The following is a 14,551-nucleotide window of genomic DNA, read 5'->3' on the forward strand; positions in this document are numbered from 1 at the left end:
AAATTGTTAATTTTGGAAAATTAAATGGCATATTTTACAAGAACTCTACAGAAATTATATACCAAAATAAATTTGCTTTATATGTTTGGAACACAGATTATGATTTTTTTTAAATATAAAAGCTGCCAAAACTTATTAATAAATGGAATGAAAAAAAAATGTATTTTAAAATTCCATGAAAATGCAATTTTTTTAAATTAATATTTCAATTCACACTTTAATGCAGCATCTTCTAACAGTTATTTTTTCACAAATTTTTCACTTTTTGCAGAAACTCTCATTGAAAAATAACAAAAAAATTGAAAAATAACAAGAAAATCGTTGACTATTTCATCACATTTTTAAATTGGTTGTGTTTTTTTGATAACCGATAAATGAGAATGATAAGGTGATAAAGAGATTGGGTCAATCCTTTTCTCCCTTTTCACTATCATTTTTTTGGCTGTTTTATATGTTTTGAATTGATTCGATTTTGTTTTCATATGATACGGAGACGCAGAGAAATGGAATCATAAATTGTGAAAGAAAATGTCGCAGCATTGAATATCCCAAAGACTCCAAGAAAATAAAAAACGTTTTGAAATAGATTTTTTTATGAATTAACAATTTGAATAAAAAAATAAACCTTTCCGTAAAAATTTTTAAAAATTTAAAGAAAGGGAAAGCATTTTTAAAAATAAATTCCGGGACTTTAAATATGAATTTGAGATTTAAATTATTTTTCAGTGTTTTCAAACAGCAAATTTTAGTATTTTTTGCAATGTTTTCATATGCTCTTGACTTTGACTTCTATATTACGTAAAGTTTGTTAGATTTTATTTTTAAAAAAATGGCCAAAATTGTGAAAAAATCTATGATTAAAAAAAATATTCGCCCATCGAATTAATTTATGAATACCAGAAATTTATCAAAGTAGTGAAATTGTATGCACTTTTCTATATATCTTTTCATTATTTTTGAGTGAGACCTTGCACATTTTTTCACTTGTTTCCAAAAAAAGCTGACGGTACTATTTGTTTTAGTTTTTCAGATAATTTACAAGAATTGTGAAATGGTAACTTTCAGAAATTATTTGATTAAAATTCATCATTCATTGAAATCATTTTTCTGATCAAAAATATATTAATTTAGTGAAACAAGAAAAATTGTTTTAGCAAACTTTTCCAATCAGAAGTTGAAACTTCCCAAACTGTAATAAATTCTGCCATACAATTTCGATAATATTGAAACAAGATGTTTCCTATTTTTAAATTCAAGCTATGCTGGGGCTTTTTGCTCGAAGTTTTCTTCAACTATATTTTTTTCCAAATTTATTAACATTTGTGTTCAGTAAGGCGTTCTTATATCAAAAATTGAAAGCATTGACTTTTCAAATGCATCAGAAATATTATCATAGTGGATATAGTGATTGTTGATTGAAAAGCCAATTAAAGCCGTATGAATATCACAATGTTGAAACAGTAAATTTTTGGAATTTTTGAAAAAAAAGTTGAATTTTTTTTAAACCTACGATTTCACTGTCTCCATAAATATCATTTACATATTTTCGTGTTTACATCAAATTTTTGATATGCAAACTGAGGGAACCATGTAGTAACTATTCAGAAAATTGTCTAAATTACTTTAGAGGAAATATGGTTTTAACACAAAATTACAAAAACACATACAAATGAGCTGAAAAAATTCAAAAATTTTGACGAACGTTTACTTTTTCAGGTTTTCCATTTTTAAGTTAGCTTCACTTTAACATTCAATATCCTTTCTTAGAATCCAAGTTAAAAACCGCAAAAATGCTCACCTTCTGCATTTGATGTACCCCGTCATCATTCGTAAAATGTTCGTACTCCTCTTCTGGCGGATTATCGTAATGTGATTCATATGAGTAAGAATATGACGATCCTCGGGCACTTGTAGGCCCAGCTAGCGATTCGGTTAAGTATGACGTGGCCATTCTGAGAAAGATTTAAATTTTGTGAGATGCTGGGAAAACCGAATAACTGCAAAACAAAGTAATTAAAAAAGTTAAAGGATTTTTTGAAACAGGAATTTTTCAAAAATAAGTTTTGAGCACTGCATTTGTATGCAAATTTCCAAATAAGTTCGTATTTTTTTGTTTCCATCAGCAAAAAATTATGAAAATCCAATAAAACTCGTTTGATAATGAAACTATTGTGAAACATGAGTTTTAAATGTTCCTAAATTAAGTTTTTCTTTTTTTTTAAACTGCGGTAAAATGTTTTTTCAACTATTATTTTTTTGTAAAAAATTGAATCAAGTAAAACTATTTTCTTTTATTTTCTCAAATTTAGCAATTAAAGGATATGATTTTTCTCGAGTGTCAAAGTTTAAAATTCAAAAATTTAATAACTTCCTGAAACAAAATTTTTTTTTTGAATAATTTTATTTAATTGAAGTAGTTTTTTTTAAGTGCAAAAATTTAATACATAGGAGTAATAAAACATTCGATAAAACCGTGTGAACACTGTATTTGTGTACATTGTTTTCAAAGAAATCTTTTGGAAAATTTCAATTTTTTAATTCTGTATTGTATTTACTGCATAAAATGATAAATCCAGCTTTTTCAAAACAATCAAAATTAAAATTTTCAAACTAGTTATCTTGAACAACTGACATCACTGAAACACTTACTCTGAGAACATTTTTCAAAAAAGTACCAAAATAAGTACTGTTGTGGTAGAAGTATTTCAATAATTTTGCCTATTTATTTTGAACACTCAATGAAACTCCAAAAAAATAATTTTTAACAATTATTTAGAGGAATATTCATGAACTTTCGTTTCAACAATTCAGTTACGCAGGATTAAAAAAAAATTATATGCAAACCTATTTTAGATACTTTTCATTCTTTCATATATTCAAGATTTTAAATTTTCACGTTTTTCAATTTGATTTGGTTAAACTTTGCCAATTTCCATCTAAAAATATGTATAATGGTTCTGAACTTGTATCTTCAAAATACTGAAAATCGTGTTAAACAGCTTTTAAAGTAGACATTTATAAACAGTTGAAAATTTTTTAGGAATTTACTGTTTCAAAAAGTGATCAAATCTAATGCTTTTAATTTGACTCTATTACCAACATCTGCTTTGGAAAAATATTCTCGAACTGAAGATTTATTTTTTAGTTTTGATTATTTTAAAAACAGTAAACTTGGTAGATGTCGGCTGCTTAAAAAGTAATTGATTTTGATTTCATTTTCACAAAAAGTTTCTCAAGAAATAACAACATCTAGCAACTCGCAGCTGGACCTTGAAAATTTGTAACATCTGGTTTTAGGTCATCGAATGCGCCGGAAATTCATCTTTTTTCAAATCAAAACAGAAAAAAAAACACACTAACTCTGGATCCACGACTTGATTCTCGACGAGCCACTCCTGAGGTACTGCTTCTTTGGGTACTGTGCTGCAAAAAAAAAAATTTTGGTGGATTTTTGTCAAAAAAATTGGTTAATATTCCAGTTATAAAGTAGGTAAATAATATGTAACTAAATGAAAAATGCGGAAGAGTTCCAAAAAAAAGAAACTAAAATCAACACTTTTATTAACTCCGTAAAAGTAGTGGAAAATATTTTCAAAATACTGTGAAACTACAAATAATGTAAAATCGTGCAAAATAGTTTGATTAAATTTTTTGATATATCAACAATTTTCTTAACTTTATGAAACATTAGATTCTAATTTTTGAGGGATTTTTAATAAAATTTCTGAAATTTTAGATGATGAATCAAAACTTTAAATTAGAATTCTGTGATTTTTTTCATAGAAAAAATTACAACTGTTTCATCACATTGTTAAAATTGAATTATTTCAAATTCCACTGTTTCATCACTTCTACAAATTAAATGTAATTCAATTTTTGAACTAGTAGGGTTAGTTTTCCACATTTTTGAAAAAAAAATCGAATTATTCAAATAAAGAATTTTCGTCAATGAAGGGAATAATTCAAATTATTTTGAAAAGCTCAATCATTAAATAATTATTAACTATTGATTAAGACTGAATTGTTTGAATTTATACAAACTACTTGAAACTGTAATTTTTAGAAATTTTAGTAAGAATTTGAAAAACATTGAATTTAAGCAATTTCATATGGGTTTTAGTACTGCTTGTGCAGAAATATTTATCATAATTTTCTACAGCTTCAAAAAGGAAAATTTACTGACATTTTTAAATTAAACTGTGATTTGAGGTAATGAAGGAATTATCAGGAATTATCAATTATCAAATCAAACTAATTTTCCAATTTCATTGTCAAAATTGTATGGACAACTTGAAACAGTAAATTTTTGGCGATTATGGGTCACTATTATGAATAAAAAATCTGAATTATTATATAAACGCCATGAAACATGAGATTTTTTGTTCGAAAATGTTAAATCATTGATGGTTTTTTATCGATAAAAAGGAGGAAATAATTGCAAATCTTGATAGATTCCGAGAAAATTGCTTTTAGATTGTTTTTTTATATTTTATTTTCAAGTTAGTACTAAAAAAGGCCTTACAAAATTTTTGGAAATGCCAAAAACGAACATTGTGATGCTCGTTTTGACAAATTTCCAAAGTTGCTGATTCAAAACCATTTTTGTTACACGCTATAGCACATAATTTTATCTGTTGAACATTTTATCATTTTCATGAAACACTAATTTTGTTAGGGCCAACGTTAAGGTTAGAGTAAACGTTGAAAAATGACACGGAAATCAGCTGAAAATAAAAAGGTCAGAAGTAACCTGAAAAAAAAAAGTTTTTTCCGGATAAAAGAAGTCATTTTAAGTGGATAAAAATTTTTCGAGTGACTTTTGAAAACACAGTAAAACAGCAAAAAATAGTTTACAACTTTTCAATTTCCAGAAACAATTATGAAAGAAAAACAAACTTTCTGGAGAAAATATAAATATATAAGCTTGGAGAAACTGTAAATCGTTAATATGAAAACTAAAAGTTAATTAATAAGACAAAACTTGTTCTCCTGTTTCAGGATTTATTAGTTTTCCAAACCTTTTTCCTAAAAAAATTATTTTTTTGGATTTTTTATCAATTCGATTATCACAATTCAGAAGTTTGATTCAGAAGTAAATTTATCTGGAAACTTCAAAACTAATGAAAACAACGTGAAAATGTAAATTATTGAAACTGAAATTAGCAAAACAAATCCTGTTTCAGGAAAATATAAAATTTTCTCGAAAATTTTTGAATTTGTTTCTTTTCCGTGGTACCTAACTTATACAAAACAATGTTAAACCTAGAAAATAGTTTGAATTTTTTTGAAAAAATATATAAAATACATGGAACAATTTTCAAAATCAAATTTTGAAAAAAATAGCCAGCTAACACGAAAAATTCAAAAATCTGGGTGAAATTGATATTTGCTCATCAAATTCTCTCCTGAAAATTTGATGTGGACACTACTAAACGATGATGATATAAAATGTGTGTGTAAACCTCATGTGGAACAAGTGTTTTACATCCGGAAAACTTGAGGGAAATTGTGTGAGAATAGGGGAAAAAATAGAAAAGAGATGAAAGGAAGGGTCAAGCTCCGTGAAATTGTGTGCTCCGTGAGCAAGAGAATCGTAGAAAAAAAACGAAAGAAATGTGGGAATGATTCAATTAGTGAAACCGAGATTTTTTGTTGGATTTTTTGAAACTTGAGGGGAAATAATATTACAAAAATCCTGCCTAAAAAATATGAATTATTTTTACTGTTTCATTGATTTTTAAAGATTTTTCATTTTTCAGAATTTTCGTTTGTAGTTTTAAAAAATAGAAAACACATATTGCTCTAAACACTTGAACATTCACAATTCGGCGCACTTTTCCCCCTCTAAATTGGGTGTCAAAAGTGGAACTAAAACCAGATTTATTTGGCGAAAAAGGAACAAGTGTTCGCGCCGTGATGTGATAAGTATAGGGAATTACTGAGTACTTTTGGAGGTAGGGTTTGGAGGAAAGTTAGGCCACGAAAATTTTGGAAATTATTCAACTGTTTCATTGGCTTTTTAAGAAATTGAGGTGTTAAAAATATTTTTGTTACAGGATCAGTGAAAGGTGAAGTGCCGAAATTTGAGACTCTGCTTTTTACCAAAACAACCAAATTTCGTAATGAGACATTCTGAATTTTTTTCAAAAAAAATTTATCGCCGCCTGTTTCAGAAGTTTCAGAAAAAAATAGTCTGTTTTTTAGCTAAAATGTCAAATTTTAACAACTTCTCGGTCAGTGTCGCGCAGTGGTTGGAACTTAATTTTTATTTGATTATCATTTTTTTAATGCATGTTTTCGCAGTTTATAACATGTTATTTTGTTAATTGGAATGATTTTTCGGTCAATGCGGACACAAATTTGATACAAAATTACAGACCTGGTACTCACTAAAAATTTCAATACTCAATACAATCTCATAGAAATCGTACGAAAATATTTTTCGGAAAAAGTGGGTTTTAGCTAATTTTCGGCGCATTTTTACTGTCATAAAAGTACATGTTTTCATTAAAAAAAAACAACTAACTCTAATTTATTAAAATTTTAAAGTTTCAAGAAGATACAAATTGTGAGTAGAGGAGATTCAAGAAATTAACCCGAAGTTGCTATCCTGAACTTAAAGACTTTATGAAAAAGAGGATTTTTTTTTGAAAAATCTAAACTAAAAATATTTTTCTAGTAACACATATAAAACTGATAGGGAAAAAACAATACTGTTTAACTGAATTTTATGAGAAAACTGTAAAATTTTCAAAGTAGAAATAGTTTTTAAGGGATTCGATTTATATATCATTAAAACAACTTTTGTGTCTACATTTATCAACACAATGAAAAGGTGGAAAAATATATTAAAAAGTCCAAGAGGGTTGGAGTTTAAAAAGACACAAAAAAAAGATAAAAATTTGAAACCACAGAAAAAATTAGTTGCTGTTTCTCAGGAAAGTCAAAATTCGAGAAATCTTCGAAAAATAATCATCTCGAAAAAGATTGAGAAAACAGCACAACATAAAAGGAAACAAGGGATGGTTTTCTCCCGTCTTTTCTTTTTTTGCTTTTTTATGCGTATGTTTTCTGTGACTGTGCACATCGAGTGTGTGTGTGTAGAGGTATGAGGTGAGAGAGAGAGATAGGTAGGCAAACAAAGGATTAGAGATTGGAAGACGCAGGTGGGTTGGGAAATTGAGATGTATGGTATGGGGTATAATGGTTCGGGGAATTGCTCATTAGAAAAAAAAAATCCAAATTTAAAAAAAGTCATATCATAAGTTATTAAATGTTGTCCTACAGATGAATGTTCACAAAATTCTAAGAAGTTTATCTTAACAATTTGAAATAGTGTTTTTTTTTATTTTCAAATTTTAAACTGTTTCAATACTTTGATAAGGAAATTCAAAAATTCTAACAATATTATATCGTTTTTTAATTTAATGAAACTATAAACTTTTTGGTTCAAATTAGATACATAACGTATCAGTTCAAATTTTGAAAAAAAAAATTTTTTTTCATCATAGCAATTCGTACTGATAAATATTATAAAGCGGGAAAATTTTGGGAAGCGACTTTTAGTTGGGAAAGCTTTAAAAGTATCACTGTTCAGGCAACTGTGCCTGCGTCGTACCTACCGAATGCCGATTGGGTTGCACTTTAGCTAGGACATTTTACATTAACAAAAACAATCGGCCACCAAATTTTATAAAAATTCAAACCATCGAACTTACACAATTTTGCTCACATTTCCCAGAAGAAATTATAAACTTCTAGAAACTGCATAAGTTTTTATCAAGTTTTATGTTTCTTATTCACATCAGCAAGGTACTATATTGACTAAAATTCAATGCTCACGTTTAGATACTTATTTGAAACTGCAATTTTTTTTTTCAAAAAAAAACTGTCAAATTTCATTGAAAACACCTTTCTGTAACAATCTGTAATTTTTTCAATTTAAGAAAAACAGCTATTAATAGTTTTCGAAAAAGTTCAAATAAATTGATAATTAATTATTTGAAAATTTCAGATTGAATGCAAATCTATTTGTCACAAGTTATCCAGTATATGAACATTAAATTTTTGAAAAAAAAAAACAAATTATATGTTTCGTTTGAAACAGTACTTGGCAGTTTTTTGTTATTTTTAAAATAAATCAGCAGTGAACTGAAATTTTAAAAAATTCACTGACAGCCTAAAACAGAGAAATAATTTCAGATTAACAGCTTATTTTGTCCGCTGGAATGATTTTTCCCACTAATATTTGAAACATTTTCGAAAATATATGATCTATTTGAAACAATGTTAAGAAGAAAAATTGTTATGTGAAATATCTAAAAATAGTATTTAGAGAAATTTTAGACAAAATAACAGTTAACTAAAAAACTTGAAGAAAATTCAACAACATCTTGAAACAGTTTTTTTTTCGAATATTCATAGTTAAAACTGAAAAAAACAGGATTTTACACAATTTTTTCTTTTTTTTTTAGAATTCATCTTTCTGTTGAATTTTAGCAAAAAAAACTGTATTTAAAATCAATTTTATGTAGAGAACGTCGTTTACAAAACTACATGCTCAAAGAAACATCTAAAGCAGTGGAAAAAAAGTGTCTCCCATTCTTCAGAAAATCTCTCCACAGTAAAAGAACAAAAAGTCATCGGAAATGAGAACGGCGAACGCAATTTATTCATTTGTTCGTCCCCTCTCTTCATCGAGGACATTCTCTCACTCACACCTTTTTAACCTTCTGTCTCACTCTCTATTTCTCCACTCTCTCTACACACTTTGGCAGAGTGCCAACGTGCGGGAAGAGAGTGTGAGACGCAGAGTGGAGAGAGGGAAATGACATATTGTTTTAGATGGTCTCTTGTTTGCCGTGGAGAAATGGACCGTTTGAGACAGGGAAGGGAAGGGTATTTTCGATTACTCACACCTTGCACATCCTTGCATTTCCAGTGACGTCATCGGGAACCAATTGTCAAGTTTTTAAAAATTGCTGTTTTACTGTTTCATTTTATCCTTATCAATTGTGCAATAAAATAACAGCTAATCAGAAACATTTTCTCAAAGTTTTGAAACAGTAATTTTAATTTAAAAATTGAAATTTCTTGAAGTTTTAAAAGCAAATTTATGAATTTTCACCGTTTAATTATTTTGAAATATTAAAAAATTTTCAGGCAAGGATTCCATGTATATTATGAAACTTATATGGGTCAAATTTATTTCAAAGGTTAAGTAACAATAATATGAGTTTAACTTGCAAGTCGTTAAAAAACATATTGAAATAGTTTTTTTTGCCAAAATAAAGTGGCCTCGATAAAACTTTCATTAAGCAAACATTTTTTTTGCAAATTTTGAAGAAAATTAACTTGGAATACACTTAAATAAAAACTGCTATTAAAACATTCAAATGTTCAATTTATTCTTATTTATGGTAGGCTGGTTACATTAAAAAATTTTTAACTTGGTTTTGCAGTTTCAGTTGCATATACATTGTCAAACAAAAATTAGATTTAACTATTTTTGGATCTGATAACCAAAAATGTTCGGAAAAAAGTATAAACCCTTGAAACCGAAACTATTTTTTTCAATTTCTAAAGTTTTGCCGCAACTCAAAAGTTGCAATAAATGACCACTAGCGTCGTCGTTCCAATCCAATGATATACCAATAAAACATAGCCGAAACGAATATTAATGACAATAATAAACATTTTGTAGACCTGGCTGAGAGATAGTGTGGGATTTGGAGAGACGGAAGACACAACACTAATCCGATGCAAAAACGGAAAAAATAGGACGGACTGTTTGTATTTGGCGGCGGTTAGGGTTTTGAAACGGCTTTTTTGGAGGGAATTAAAGAGAGGTGAGATGGGAATATCGGATGAATTAATGGCACTATCTTTAATCAATTTAAGTAGTTTTATCTAAACAATTTGAAACAGTAGAAATTTATTTTTCGCAGTCGAGAATTTTAGAATACCGACTTTATGCAGAATTAGGTTGCTTTTAGAGAAATTATCAACTTTCAAAATATATCTGGTTTCCGACTGCCTTTTTATTTTCGAGAACTAATATGTTAAGCAATAGAAACAGTCGGAAAAAAGTTTCCAAAATTTTTTCCTTGACAAACTCCGATTTTCTATTTTTTAACGAAATATTTTACTACTTTTCAGAAAGAAAATTTTGAAATAGGCAACTTTTAACCAGTAATTTGTTTTACAAAAAGTGGTGGAACAACGGTCAAAAAGTGGTTGATTTCTCTGCGTTTTGTTCAAGAGCGAGAATGTCACTCAATTCAGAGCAGTTTTATCTTAAGGTGTAAAAACAGTAGAAAAAAGTTGATACCAAATTGTAGAACAAAACACTTTCTGTATTATTGCTTTGAATATTTTGGATTTTCATAAATATTTTAAAGAGAAGATCGTAAGCTATGCAGTACTACTAGAAAGGACAGGCACTTAAATCAATATTTAATGGAAAATTAAAGGTTTTATTTGGGAAACTAGAAAAAGTAAAAATAAGTGTTAGATTTTTTAGCTAAAAGCCGAGATTTGCTGTTGTTATGCAGAATTAGTTCGTTTTTGAAAAAATACACTACTTTCGTTTCAGCTTGTCAACGAGACCCTATGAGACTGCCCTTCTATTTTGGAGCAGTTATATCTTAAGAACTAGAAACAGTTTTTTTTTTAATTTTTAAACTTAATTTCTAGTTTCGGAATTTTAACTATTTTTTTAATACGCAATCAGTTATTTCTTTTGTTTTTTTTTAATTTTAAGAGTATCAATTTGAATGTGTGAGATTATTCAGAGAAAAAAATCGAGATCATATATAATAAAAACTTATCTGTTTTTCTTTGATGTCAAAAAGAGCTTAGATATTTTCAGTGATATCTAAGGAACTTGAAACTTTAGAACATTTTGTTGGCTGAAAATTTAATTTTCTTCAAATAAATATGTTCTATGCCCAATTTTTAAGTTAGTTTTTGATCAATTTTTCATTTCTGGTTTTGAAGTTCGATTTCAAAAATAAGTGCTTTTCTATTTCCTTGTACTACTTCTCAAGAACCAGAAACTGCAAAACTTTTTTTTTCAATTTCAAAATTAATTCAAACTTTGAGATCTCTTTCAAACCCCTCCCAAAAATAAAAATTCCAAAAAAAAAAACTAACCTAACTAGCGTATTAATCTGTTCCGAAGTGTACACCTCCTTCTTTCGCATCGTCCTTTTAGCGGTATCCGACATAGCTCCCCACTCGGAGCCATCCGCCTCGGTTCCCTCCTCTGGTATGGGCTCCATTTCTTGCATCCACCCCGAGGAGATCATCTGTAAAATGTTGGGATTTTGAGGAGGAATTATTGATTATTTAAAAAGTGGACGGAGAGTTGAGAGAAAATGTTAACAATGAGACATCAGATATGGTTTTATAACAGTGCTTATGAGTACTATGTGAAAAAGTGAATTTTTTTCAAAATTTTTTTTTAAAACAAAATTTCACCTATTCACATTTTCGATTTATTTTGCAAAAATTTCACGAACAATTACGTGATCTAGTTCCGAATAGAAAAAATAACATTTTGATATGCATTCAGGAATAATTGTAAATTTTAGTATTCTATGGAGAATTCTGTTAAAACCTTGAATTAGCAGTTTTAATAGAAATCTCAAAATTAATTATGACAATTTTAATCAATTTTTGAGTGAAGTGAGAATTTTCATACGAAAAATATATATTTACTGCATCGTAGTACAATTAGTTTTATTATAAAATTAGCTTTTTTTGTGAACATTCTGAAACAGTACTTGTCAGTAGAGTAGAGAACAAAACAGACCGATTTTTGAATAATTCTTGAAACGGCCAGTTTTCTCAAAATCGAAGCGTTTTTCAATTGAAAACAAAACGATTTAAGACATTTCTGAAACGGTGAAATTTGTTTTTTCGAAAATGCAAAAAACTCCACAATTTTTTCCAGAAATCAACGCGTATTCCGGATTTCTAGCAACAAAAAACGTTATGCGACGAAGATAATACATTTTCCTCTTAAGAAATTAACTTTTCAGCAGTTGTAGAAATTTTTTTGAAAAATAATGTTTCAAGTTATCCATTTATTATCGTAAAATTTGCTTCTACATTGAGTACAGCTCACATTCAAAAATTGGTAATTCTTTAAAACTTTCATTGAGAAACTTTCTAACAATCAAAAATTCCTAAATTAATTGAAAAATTTTGAAAACGAATTTGACGATTTTCTGCACAATTTCGGAATTTTCGTAGAAAAATTTCAAAAAAAAGCTTTTTTTAAAAAATATCATTTTTTGAAAAAAAAACCGTAAATTATGAAGAACTGTTAGTAAACCGAGTAATATTACAAAAATGCAGATGAAATTTTGGGAAAAGTCAAACATTTTCATCCAAAAGTCATTTTTTTCAAATTTTTAATAATAATTTTAATTATTCTGTAAGAATTCAACGTAATATGCCACGTGGAAGAAAGTTTAGGATGGAAACAAATCTAATTACTCAAGTAAACACCATACTGCAAGTTAAAAAATTTATTTGTTTATATGTTACTTTTGAAACGGCAAATTTTTTTTCCAAAATTGTCTTTTTTTTAATAGCGAGATTCATGGAAAATATAAAAATGCTCCAAAACTTCTATTTTCGAAAAGAACAGTAAAACCAAAAAAAGCCAAACCAAAAATATCATAATTATTAATCAAAGCACCCGTCTCCCATCGGAGGTGGTAGACAATTGGTGGGTGCAAATAAATTTTTTTTGAGCAAGATTGATGAGCCGCGATTTGGAGGGAGCCGCTGAGGATCCCAGTGGGAAAAGTGTAAGAGAAGGCACTTTTTGGTGGGAAATTTGAAAAAAATTTAGGATTAAAATTGTTTCTGTTTCAAAATGTTTTCAAAGTTAAAGACAAAGTTAATGTGAAGTTTTATCTCAAAATGTTCATTTTAAGCGAGGTTTTGTTTTTAAAATGTTTGCTGTCGAAATGGCTATGCAAATTTTAAATCAAACTCATCAGCTCCTGCCGATTAGGTTTCTTTTCTTCGGTTGTTACATAACCCTACAGTAATCCCTAAAATATTGTAAATAGCGTTTTAGGACTTCTCCCAGCTAAGAGACGCAGACAACAACAGAACCTCGATCGATGTCGGCTGCGTTTTTTTTTCAGAAAAATTTCACTTTTTCATATTCATCATGTTTTCAAAACTTGTAATGATGAGAATTGTTGGCCTTCGAACGGAACAAGATATCGCAGCTGCGTCTCTCAATCACCAGTACTGATAGTATTACTGTAGGTAGTACTGTAGGGGTACGGCAAAACAGGTGTTAGAAGAAATTTCCTAAAGTCTCTTTAGCTGCAGTTAAAAACTAGCAGAAACTACTTAGAAACAGTTAAAACCATAAAATTTGACTTTTCTGGTTCAATCGGAATTAGTTAGAAAAAATTTGTAGCACTGTTTCATGTCATTTTCAAAGATTTACTACAGTTATTAAAAAAAAAGAAAACTAACGAGTTTCAACAATCGGAATCAGATATATAAGGCTTGTAGAGAAATTGAGAAATTGAGAAACAGTAGAGAAATTGAAACAATCTTTGAAAAAAAAAACAAATTTTGACTGTTTCAGTATGTTCATAAGTTGGTTAACACAAATGACAATGTAATCTGATGATTTTTCTATATTGAAACTGTTTAAAAACAAACAAATTTGACTATTTCAATATGCTCATAATTTCTAGAACAAATATTGTTAAACATTCGGAATGGGTTCAAGTCAGCAAAATTTTTTTGGAAACATCAGAGAGGATTCGTGGTGAGCCCTTGTATTTCTAAAAAAAACTGAATTTTTAGTAAAAATTGCGAAATAAGAATTTAGTTTGAACTGTTTCACAATGTCTTTAACTTCTGAAAATTTTTAAAAATAGTTCCGTCCATGTTTATCACAAATTCAAAGAGAATACTTAAAACATATTTTGAAGAGTATTTTTTTCTAAATAAAAGTATCAATTGAACCATTCCACTGTTTTTCACGATTTTCTCAAAAAAAAAGTCCACTGTTTCAATGTCTGCATAATGGCGGGAATACAACTTTTTAAATATTGAGTTTTAGATAAGTTTGCCACAAAACAAATCTGAAAATAGGCTTCAGTTGTAATATGTGGTTAGATTCTGTAAAAAACATAACAAATATCTGTTTTCACGCGCAACTATTTAGGCCAGCGCGTAGGCCGTTTGACAGGCACGCATGCCTGAAAGTGTGCCTGCTTACAGCAAAATATCATTCCAATAAAACTGCGTATAAAGTGTAAAAAAACGAAATTTTTAAAACTACAAAAAATTACTGTTTCAAAAAGTTAGTATAAAAATTTACGACAAGCGGAGTGATTTGTTTTGTCGCTTTAGGTTCAATTCGTCTATAAAACTTTTGAAAAATGCTGAGCAACTTTGTTTTGCTTTGGAAACAATTTTTCCACAAATTTTCATGAAAATCGTCCAAAAAAGCCAAAAAACTCCCCATTCCTACTTTGGAAATCTACTGACGCATGCACTAATC

General features: G+C 28.5%; 1 protein-coding gene and 89 non-coding genes across 93 annotated transcripts in view; 32 read left to right on the forward strand and 58 right to left on the reverse strand.

The window, feature by feature from the left end:
* The window catches only part of jac-1, a gene marked incomplete at both ends in the record, with an annotated part of 29,013 nt that extends 17,704 nt beyond the window's left edge, over window positions 1–11,309 (reverse strand). For 2 of the 4 annotated variants that reach the window (NM_001047542.3, NM_001307194.3), the window contains 3 exons: window positions 1,799–1,952; window positions 3,361–3,423; window positions 11,155–11,309. In NM_001047542.3, coding sequence (NP_001041007.1) covers window positions 1,799–1,952; window positions 3,361–3,423; window positions 11,155–11,309 — 372 coding nt within the window. Of the gene's footprint in view, window positions 1–1,798; window positions 1,953–3,360; window positions 3,424–11,154 lie in introns of those variants that run through there. The other 2 variants (NM_001268952.3, NM_001307195.3) reach the window with 1 other exon arrangement.
* 21ur-10806 lies at window positions 118–138 on the reverse strand. The gene has a single exon (NR_065146.1).
* On the forward strand, window positions 372–392 carry 21ur-384. The gene has a single exon (NR_065147.1).
* On the reverse strand, window positions 519–539 carry 21ur-3480. The gene has a single exon (NR_065148.1).
* On the reverse strand, window positions 857–877 carry 21ur-5458. The gene has a single exon (NR_065149.1).
* Window positions 989–1,009, reverse strand: 21ur-4372. The gene has a single exon (NR_065150.1).
* Window positions 1,073–1,093, reverse strand: 21ur-5473. Its single transcript, NR_065151.1, has one exon.
* 21ur-4716 lies at window positions 1,395–1,415 on the reverse strand. The gene has a single exon (NR_065152.1).
* 21ur-5662 lies at window positions 1,755–1,775 on the forward strand. The gene has a single exon (NR_065153.1).
* 21ur-7188 lies at window positions 1,977–1,997 on the reverse strand. Its single transcript, NR_065154.1, has one exon.
* Window positions 2,315–2,335, reverse strand: 21ur-3707. Its single transcript, NR_065155.1, has one exon.
* 21ur-2356 lies at window positions 2,636–2,656 on the reverse strand. The gene has a single exon (NR_065156.1).
* 21ur-11439 lies at window positions 2,680–2,700 on the reverse strand. Its single transcript, NR_065157.1, has one exon.
* 21ur-11347 lies at window positions 2,956–2,976 on the reverse strand. Its single transcript, NR_065158.1, has one exon.
* 21ur-3070 lies at window positions 2,959–2,979 on the reverse strand. The gene has a single exon (NR_065159.1).
* On the forward strand, window positions 3,093–3,113 carry 21ur-9129. The gene has a single exon (NR_065160.1).
* On the forward strand, window positions 3,094–3,114 carry 21ur-196. The gene has a single exon (NR_065161.1).
* 21ur-2228 lies at window positions 3,601–3,621 on the forward strand. The gene has a single exon (NR_065162.1).
* 21ur-2632 lies at window positions 3,622–3,642 on the reverse strand. Its single transcript, NR_065163.1, has one exon.
* Window positions 3,842–3,862, forward strand: 21ur-3564. Its single transcript, NR_065164.1, has one exon.
* Window positions 3,886–3,906, forward strand: 21ur-11214. Its single transcript, NR_065165.1, has one exon.
* On the reverse strand, window positions 3,986–4,006 carry 21ur-7046. The gene has a single exon (NR_065166.1).
* 21ur-13970 lies at window positions 4,204–4,224 on the forward strand. The gene has a single exon (NR_065167.1).
* Window positions 4,231–4,251, reverse strand: 21ur-6984. The gene has a single exon (NR_065168.1).
* 21ur-9152 lies at window positions 4,303–4,323 on the reverse strand. The gene has a single exon (NR_065169.1).
* On the reverse strand, window positions 4,305–4,325 carry 21ur-13722. Its single transcript, NR_065170.1, has one exon.
* Window positions 4,306–4,326, reverse strand: 21ur-3508. Its single transcript, NR_065171.1, has one exon.
* On the reverse strand, window positions 4,597–4,617 carry 21ur-4827. The gene has a single exon (NR_065172.1).
* On the reverse strand, window positions 4,773–4,793 carry 21ur-606. The gene has a single exon (NR_065173.1).
* Window positions 5,072–5,092, reverse strand: 21ur-6080. The gene has a single exon (NR_065174.1).
* 21ur-2414 lies at window positions 5,221–5,241 on the forward strand. The gene has a single exon (NR_065175.1).
* 21ur-7741 lies at window positions 5,769–5,789 on the forward strand. The gene has a single exon (NR_065176.1).
* On the forward strand, window positions 6,046–6,066 carry 21ur-12629. The gene has a single exon (NR_065177.1).
* On the forward strand, window positions 6,048–6,068 carry 21ur-14145. Its single transcript, NR_065178.1, has one exon.
* Window positions 6,049–6,069, forward strand: 21ur-13139. Its single transcript, NR_065179.1, has one exon.
* Window positions 6,052–6,072, forward strand: 21ur-2207. Its single transcript, NR_065180.1, has one exon.
* On the reverse strand, window positions 6,571–6,591 carry 21ur-781. The gene has a single exon (NR_065181.1).
* 21ur-14625 lies at window positions 6,592–6,612 on the forward strand. The gene has a single exon (NR_065182.1).
* On the reverse strand, window positions 6,769–6,789 carry 21ur-915. The gene has a single exon (NR_065183.1).
* Y105C5B.1419 lies at window positions 6,962–7,094 on the reverse strand. The gene has a single exon (NR_101988.1). It is a non-coding gene; the product is annotated as a small nucleolar RNA Y105C5B.1419 (small nucleolar RNA).
* Window positions 6,973–6,993, forward strand: 21ur-5639. The gene has a single exon (NR_065184.1).
* On the reverse strand, window positions 7,271–7,291 carry 21ur-1036. The gene has a single exon (NR_065185.1).
* On the reverse strand, window positions 7,698–7,718 carry 21ur-10491. The gene has a single exon (NR_065186.1).
* 21ur-2383 lies at window positions 7,701–7,721 on the reverse strand. Its single transcript, NR_065187.1, has one exon.
* Window positions 7,702–7,722, reverse strand: 21ur-10034. The gene has a single exon (NR_065188.1).
* On the reverse strand, window positions 7,800–7,820 carry 21ur-150. Its single transcript, NR_065189.1, has one exon.
* Window positions 8,039–8,059, reverse strand: 21ur-13138. Its single transcript, NR_065190.1, has one exon.
* 21ur-3285 lies at window positions 8,221–8,241 on the reverse strand. The gene has a single exon (NR_065191.1).
* Window positions 8,334–8,354, reverse strand: 21ur-12378. The gene has a single exon (NR_065192.1).
* 21ur-1368 lies at window positions 8,337–8,357 on the reverse strand. The gene has a single exon (NR_065193.1).
* 21ur-201 lies at window positions 8,999–9,019 on the reverse strand. The gene has a single exon (NR_065194.1).
* Window positions 9,000–9,020, reverse strand: 21ur-4701. The gene has a single exon (NR_065195.1).
* 21ur-9912 lies at window positions 9,002–9,022 on the reverse strand. The gene has a single exon (NR_065196.1).
* 21ur-11366 lies at window positions 9,004–9,024 on the reverse strand. The gene has a single exon (NR_065197.1).
* On the forward strand, window positions 9,036–9,056 carry 21ur-6144. The gene has a single exon (NR_065198.1).
* Window positions 9,206–9,226, reverse strand: 21ur-8652. Its single transcript, NR_065199.1, has one exon.
* Window positions 9,209–9,229, reverse strand: 21ur-670. Its single transcript, NR_065200.1, has one exon.
* 21ur-13394 lies at window positions 9,493–9,513 on the reverse strand. Its single transcript, NR_065201.1, has one exon.
* 21ur-1481 lies at window positions 9,860–9,880 on the reverse strand. Its single transcript, NR_065202.1, has one exon.
* On the reverse strand, window positions 9,863–9,883 carry 21ur-11710. The gene has a single exon (NR_065203.1).
* Window positions 10,012–10,032, reverse strand: 21ur-14. Its single transcript, NR_065204.1, has one exon.
* Window positions 10,070–10,090, forward strand: 21ur-7772. Its single transcript, NR_065205.1, has one exon.
* Window positions 10,242–10,262, reverse strand: 21ur-13309. Its single transcript, NR_065206.1, has one exon.
* Window positions 10,248–10,268, reverse strand: 21ur-5438. The gene has a single exon (NR_065207.1).
* Window positions 10,431–10,451, reverse strand: 21ur-4800. Its single transcript, NR_065208.1, has one exon.
* 21ur-3940 lies at window positions 10,597–10,617 on the reverse strand. The gene has a single exon (NR_065209.1).
* On the reverse strand, window positions 10,830–10,850 carry 21ur-12721. The gene has a single exon (NR_065210.1).
* On the forward strand, window positions 10,874–10,894 carry 21ur-7072. Its single transcript, NR_065211.1, has one exon.
* On the reverse strand, window positions 10,991–11,011 carry 21ur-11850. The gene has a single exon (NR_065212.1).
* 21ur-7461 lies at window positions 10,995–11,015 on the reverse strand. Its single transcript, NR_065213.1, has one exon.
* A 65-nt stretch (window positions 11,310–11,374) lies between the features above and the next one.
* 21ur-5020 lies at window positions 11,375–11,395 on the reverse strand. The gene has a single exon (NR_065214.1).
* Window positions 11,396–11,524: 129 nt separating this feature from the next.
* Window positions 11,525–11,545, forward strand: 21ur-8536. Its single transcript, NR_065215.1, has one exon.
* 21ur-1237 lies at window positions 11,526–11,546 on the forward strand. The gene has a single exon (NR_065216.1).
* Window positions 11,547–11,714: 168 nt separating this feature from the next.
* On the reverse strand, window positions 11,715–11,735 carry 21ur-13162. The gene has a single exon (NR_065217.1).
* Window positions 11,716–11,736, reverse strand: 21ur-545. The gene has a single exon (NR_065218.1).
* Window positions 11,737–11,840: 104 nt separating this feature from the next.
* On the reverse strand, window positions 11,841–11,861 carry 21ur-6098. The gene has a single exon (NR_065219.1).
* Window positions 11,862–12,116: 255 nt separating this feature from the next.
* Window positions 12,117–12,137, forward strand: 21ur-363. Its single transcript, NR_065220.1, has one exon.
* Window positions 12,138–12,499: 362 nt separating this feature from the next.
* On the reverse strand, window positions 12,500–12,520 carry 21ur-4779. The gene has a single exon (NR_065221.1).
* A 700-nt stretch (window positions 12,521–13,220) lies between these two features.
* On the forward strand, window positions 13,221–13,241 carry 21ur-8949. Its single transcript, NR_065222.1, has one exon.
* Window positions 13,222–13,242, forward strand: 21ur-8216. Its single transcript, NR_065223.1, has one exon.
* On the forward strand, window positions 13,225–13,245 carry 21ur-6308. Its single transcript, NR_065224.1, has one exon.
* Window positions 13,246–13,506: 261 nt separating this feature from the next.
* On the reverse strand, window positions 13,507–13,527 carry 21ur-10594. Its single transcript, NR_065225.1, has one exon.
* A 95-nt stretch (window positions 13,528–13,622) lies between these two features.
* On the reverse strand, window positions 13,623–13,643 carry 21ur-9718. The gene has a single exon (NR_065226.1).
* Window positions 13,644–13,661: 18 nt separating this feature from the next.
* Window positions 13,662–13,682, forward strand: 21ur-5520. The gene has a single exon (NR_065227.1).
* Window positions 13,683–13,754: 72 nt separating this feature from the next.
* On the forward strand, window positions 13,755–13,775 carry 21ur-14347. The gene has a single exon (NR_065228.1).
* On the forward strand, window positions 13,756–13,776 carry 21ur-2569. Its single transcript, NR_065229.1, has one exon.
* Window positions 13,777–14,097: 321 nt separating this feature from the next.
* 21ur-2573 lies at window positions 14,098–14,118 on the forward strand. The gene has a single exon (NR_065230.1).
* Window positions 14,119–14,382: 264 nt separating this feature from the next.
* Window positions 14,383–14,403, forward strand: 21ur-7780. Its single transcript, NR_065231.1, has one exon.
* 21ur-4305 lies at window positions 14,384–14,404 on the forward strand. The gene has a single exon (NR_065232.1).
* 21ur-7619 lies at window positions 14,388–14,408 on the forward strand. Its single transcript, NR_065233.1, has one exon.
* Window positions 14,409–14,551: the final 143 nt, after the last annotated feature.

The sequence above is a fragment of the Caenorhabditis elegans genome, chromosome IV (genome assembly GCF_000002985.6).
Source record: "Caenorhabditis elegans chromosome IV".
In the NCBI taxonomy this organism is placed as follows: Eukaryota; Metazoa; Nematoda; class Chromadorea; order Rhabditida; family Rhabditidae; genus Caenorhabditis; species Caenorhabditis elegans.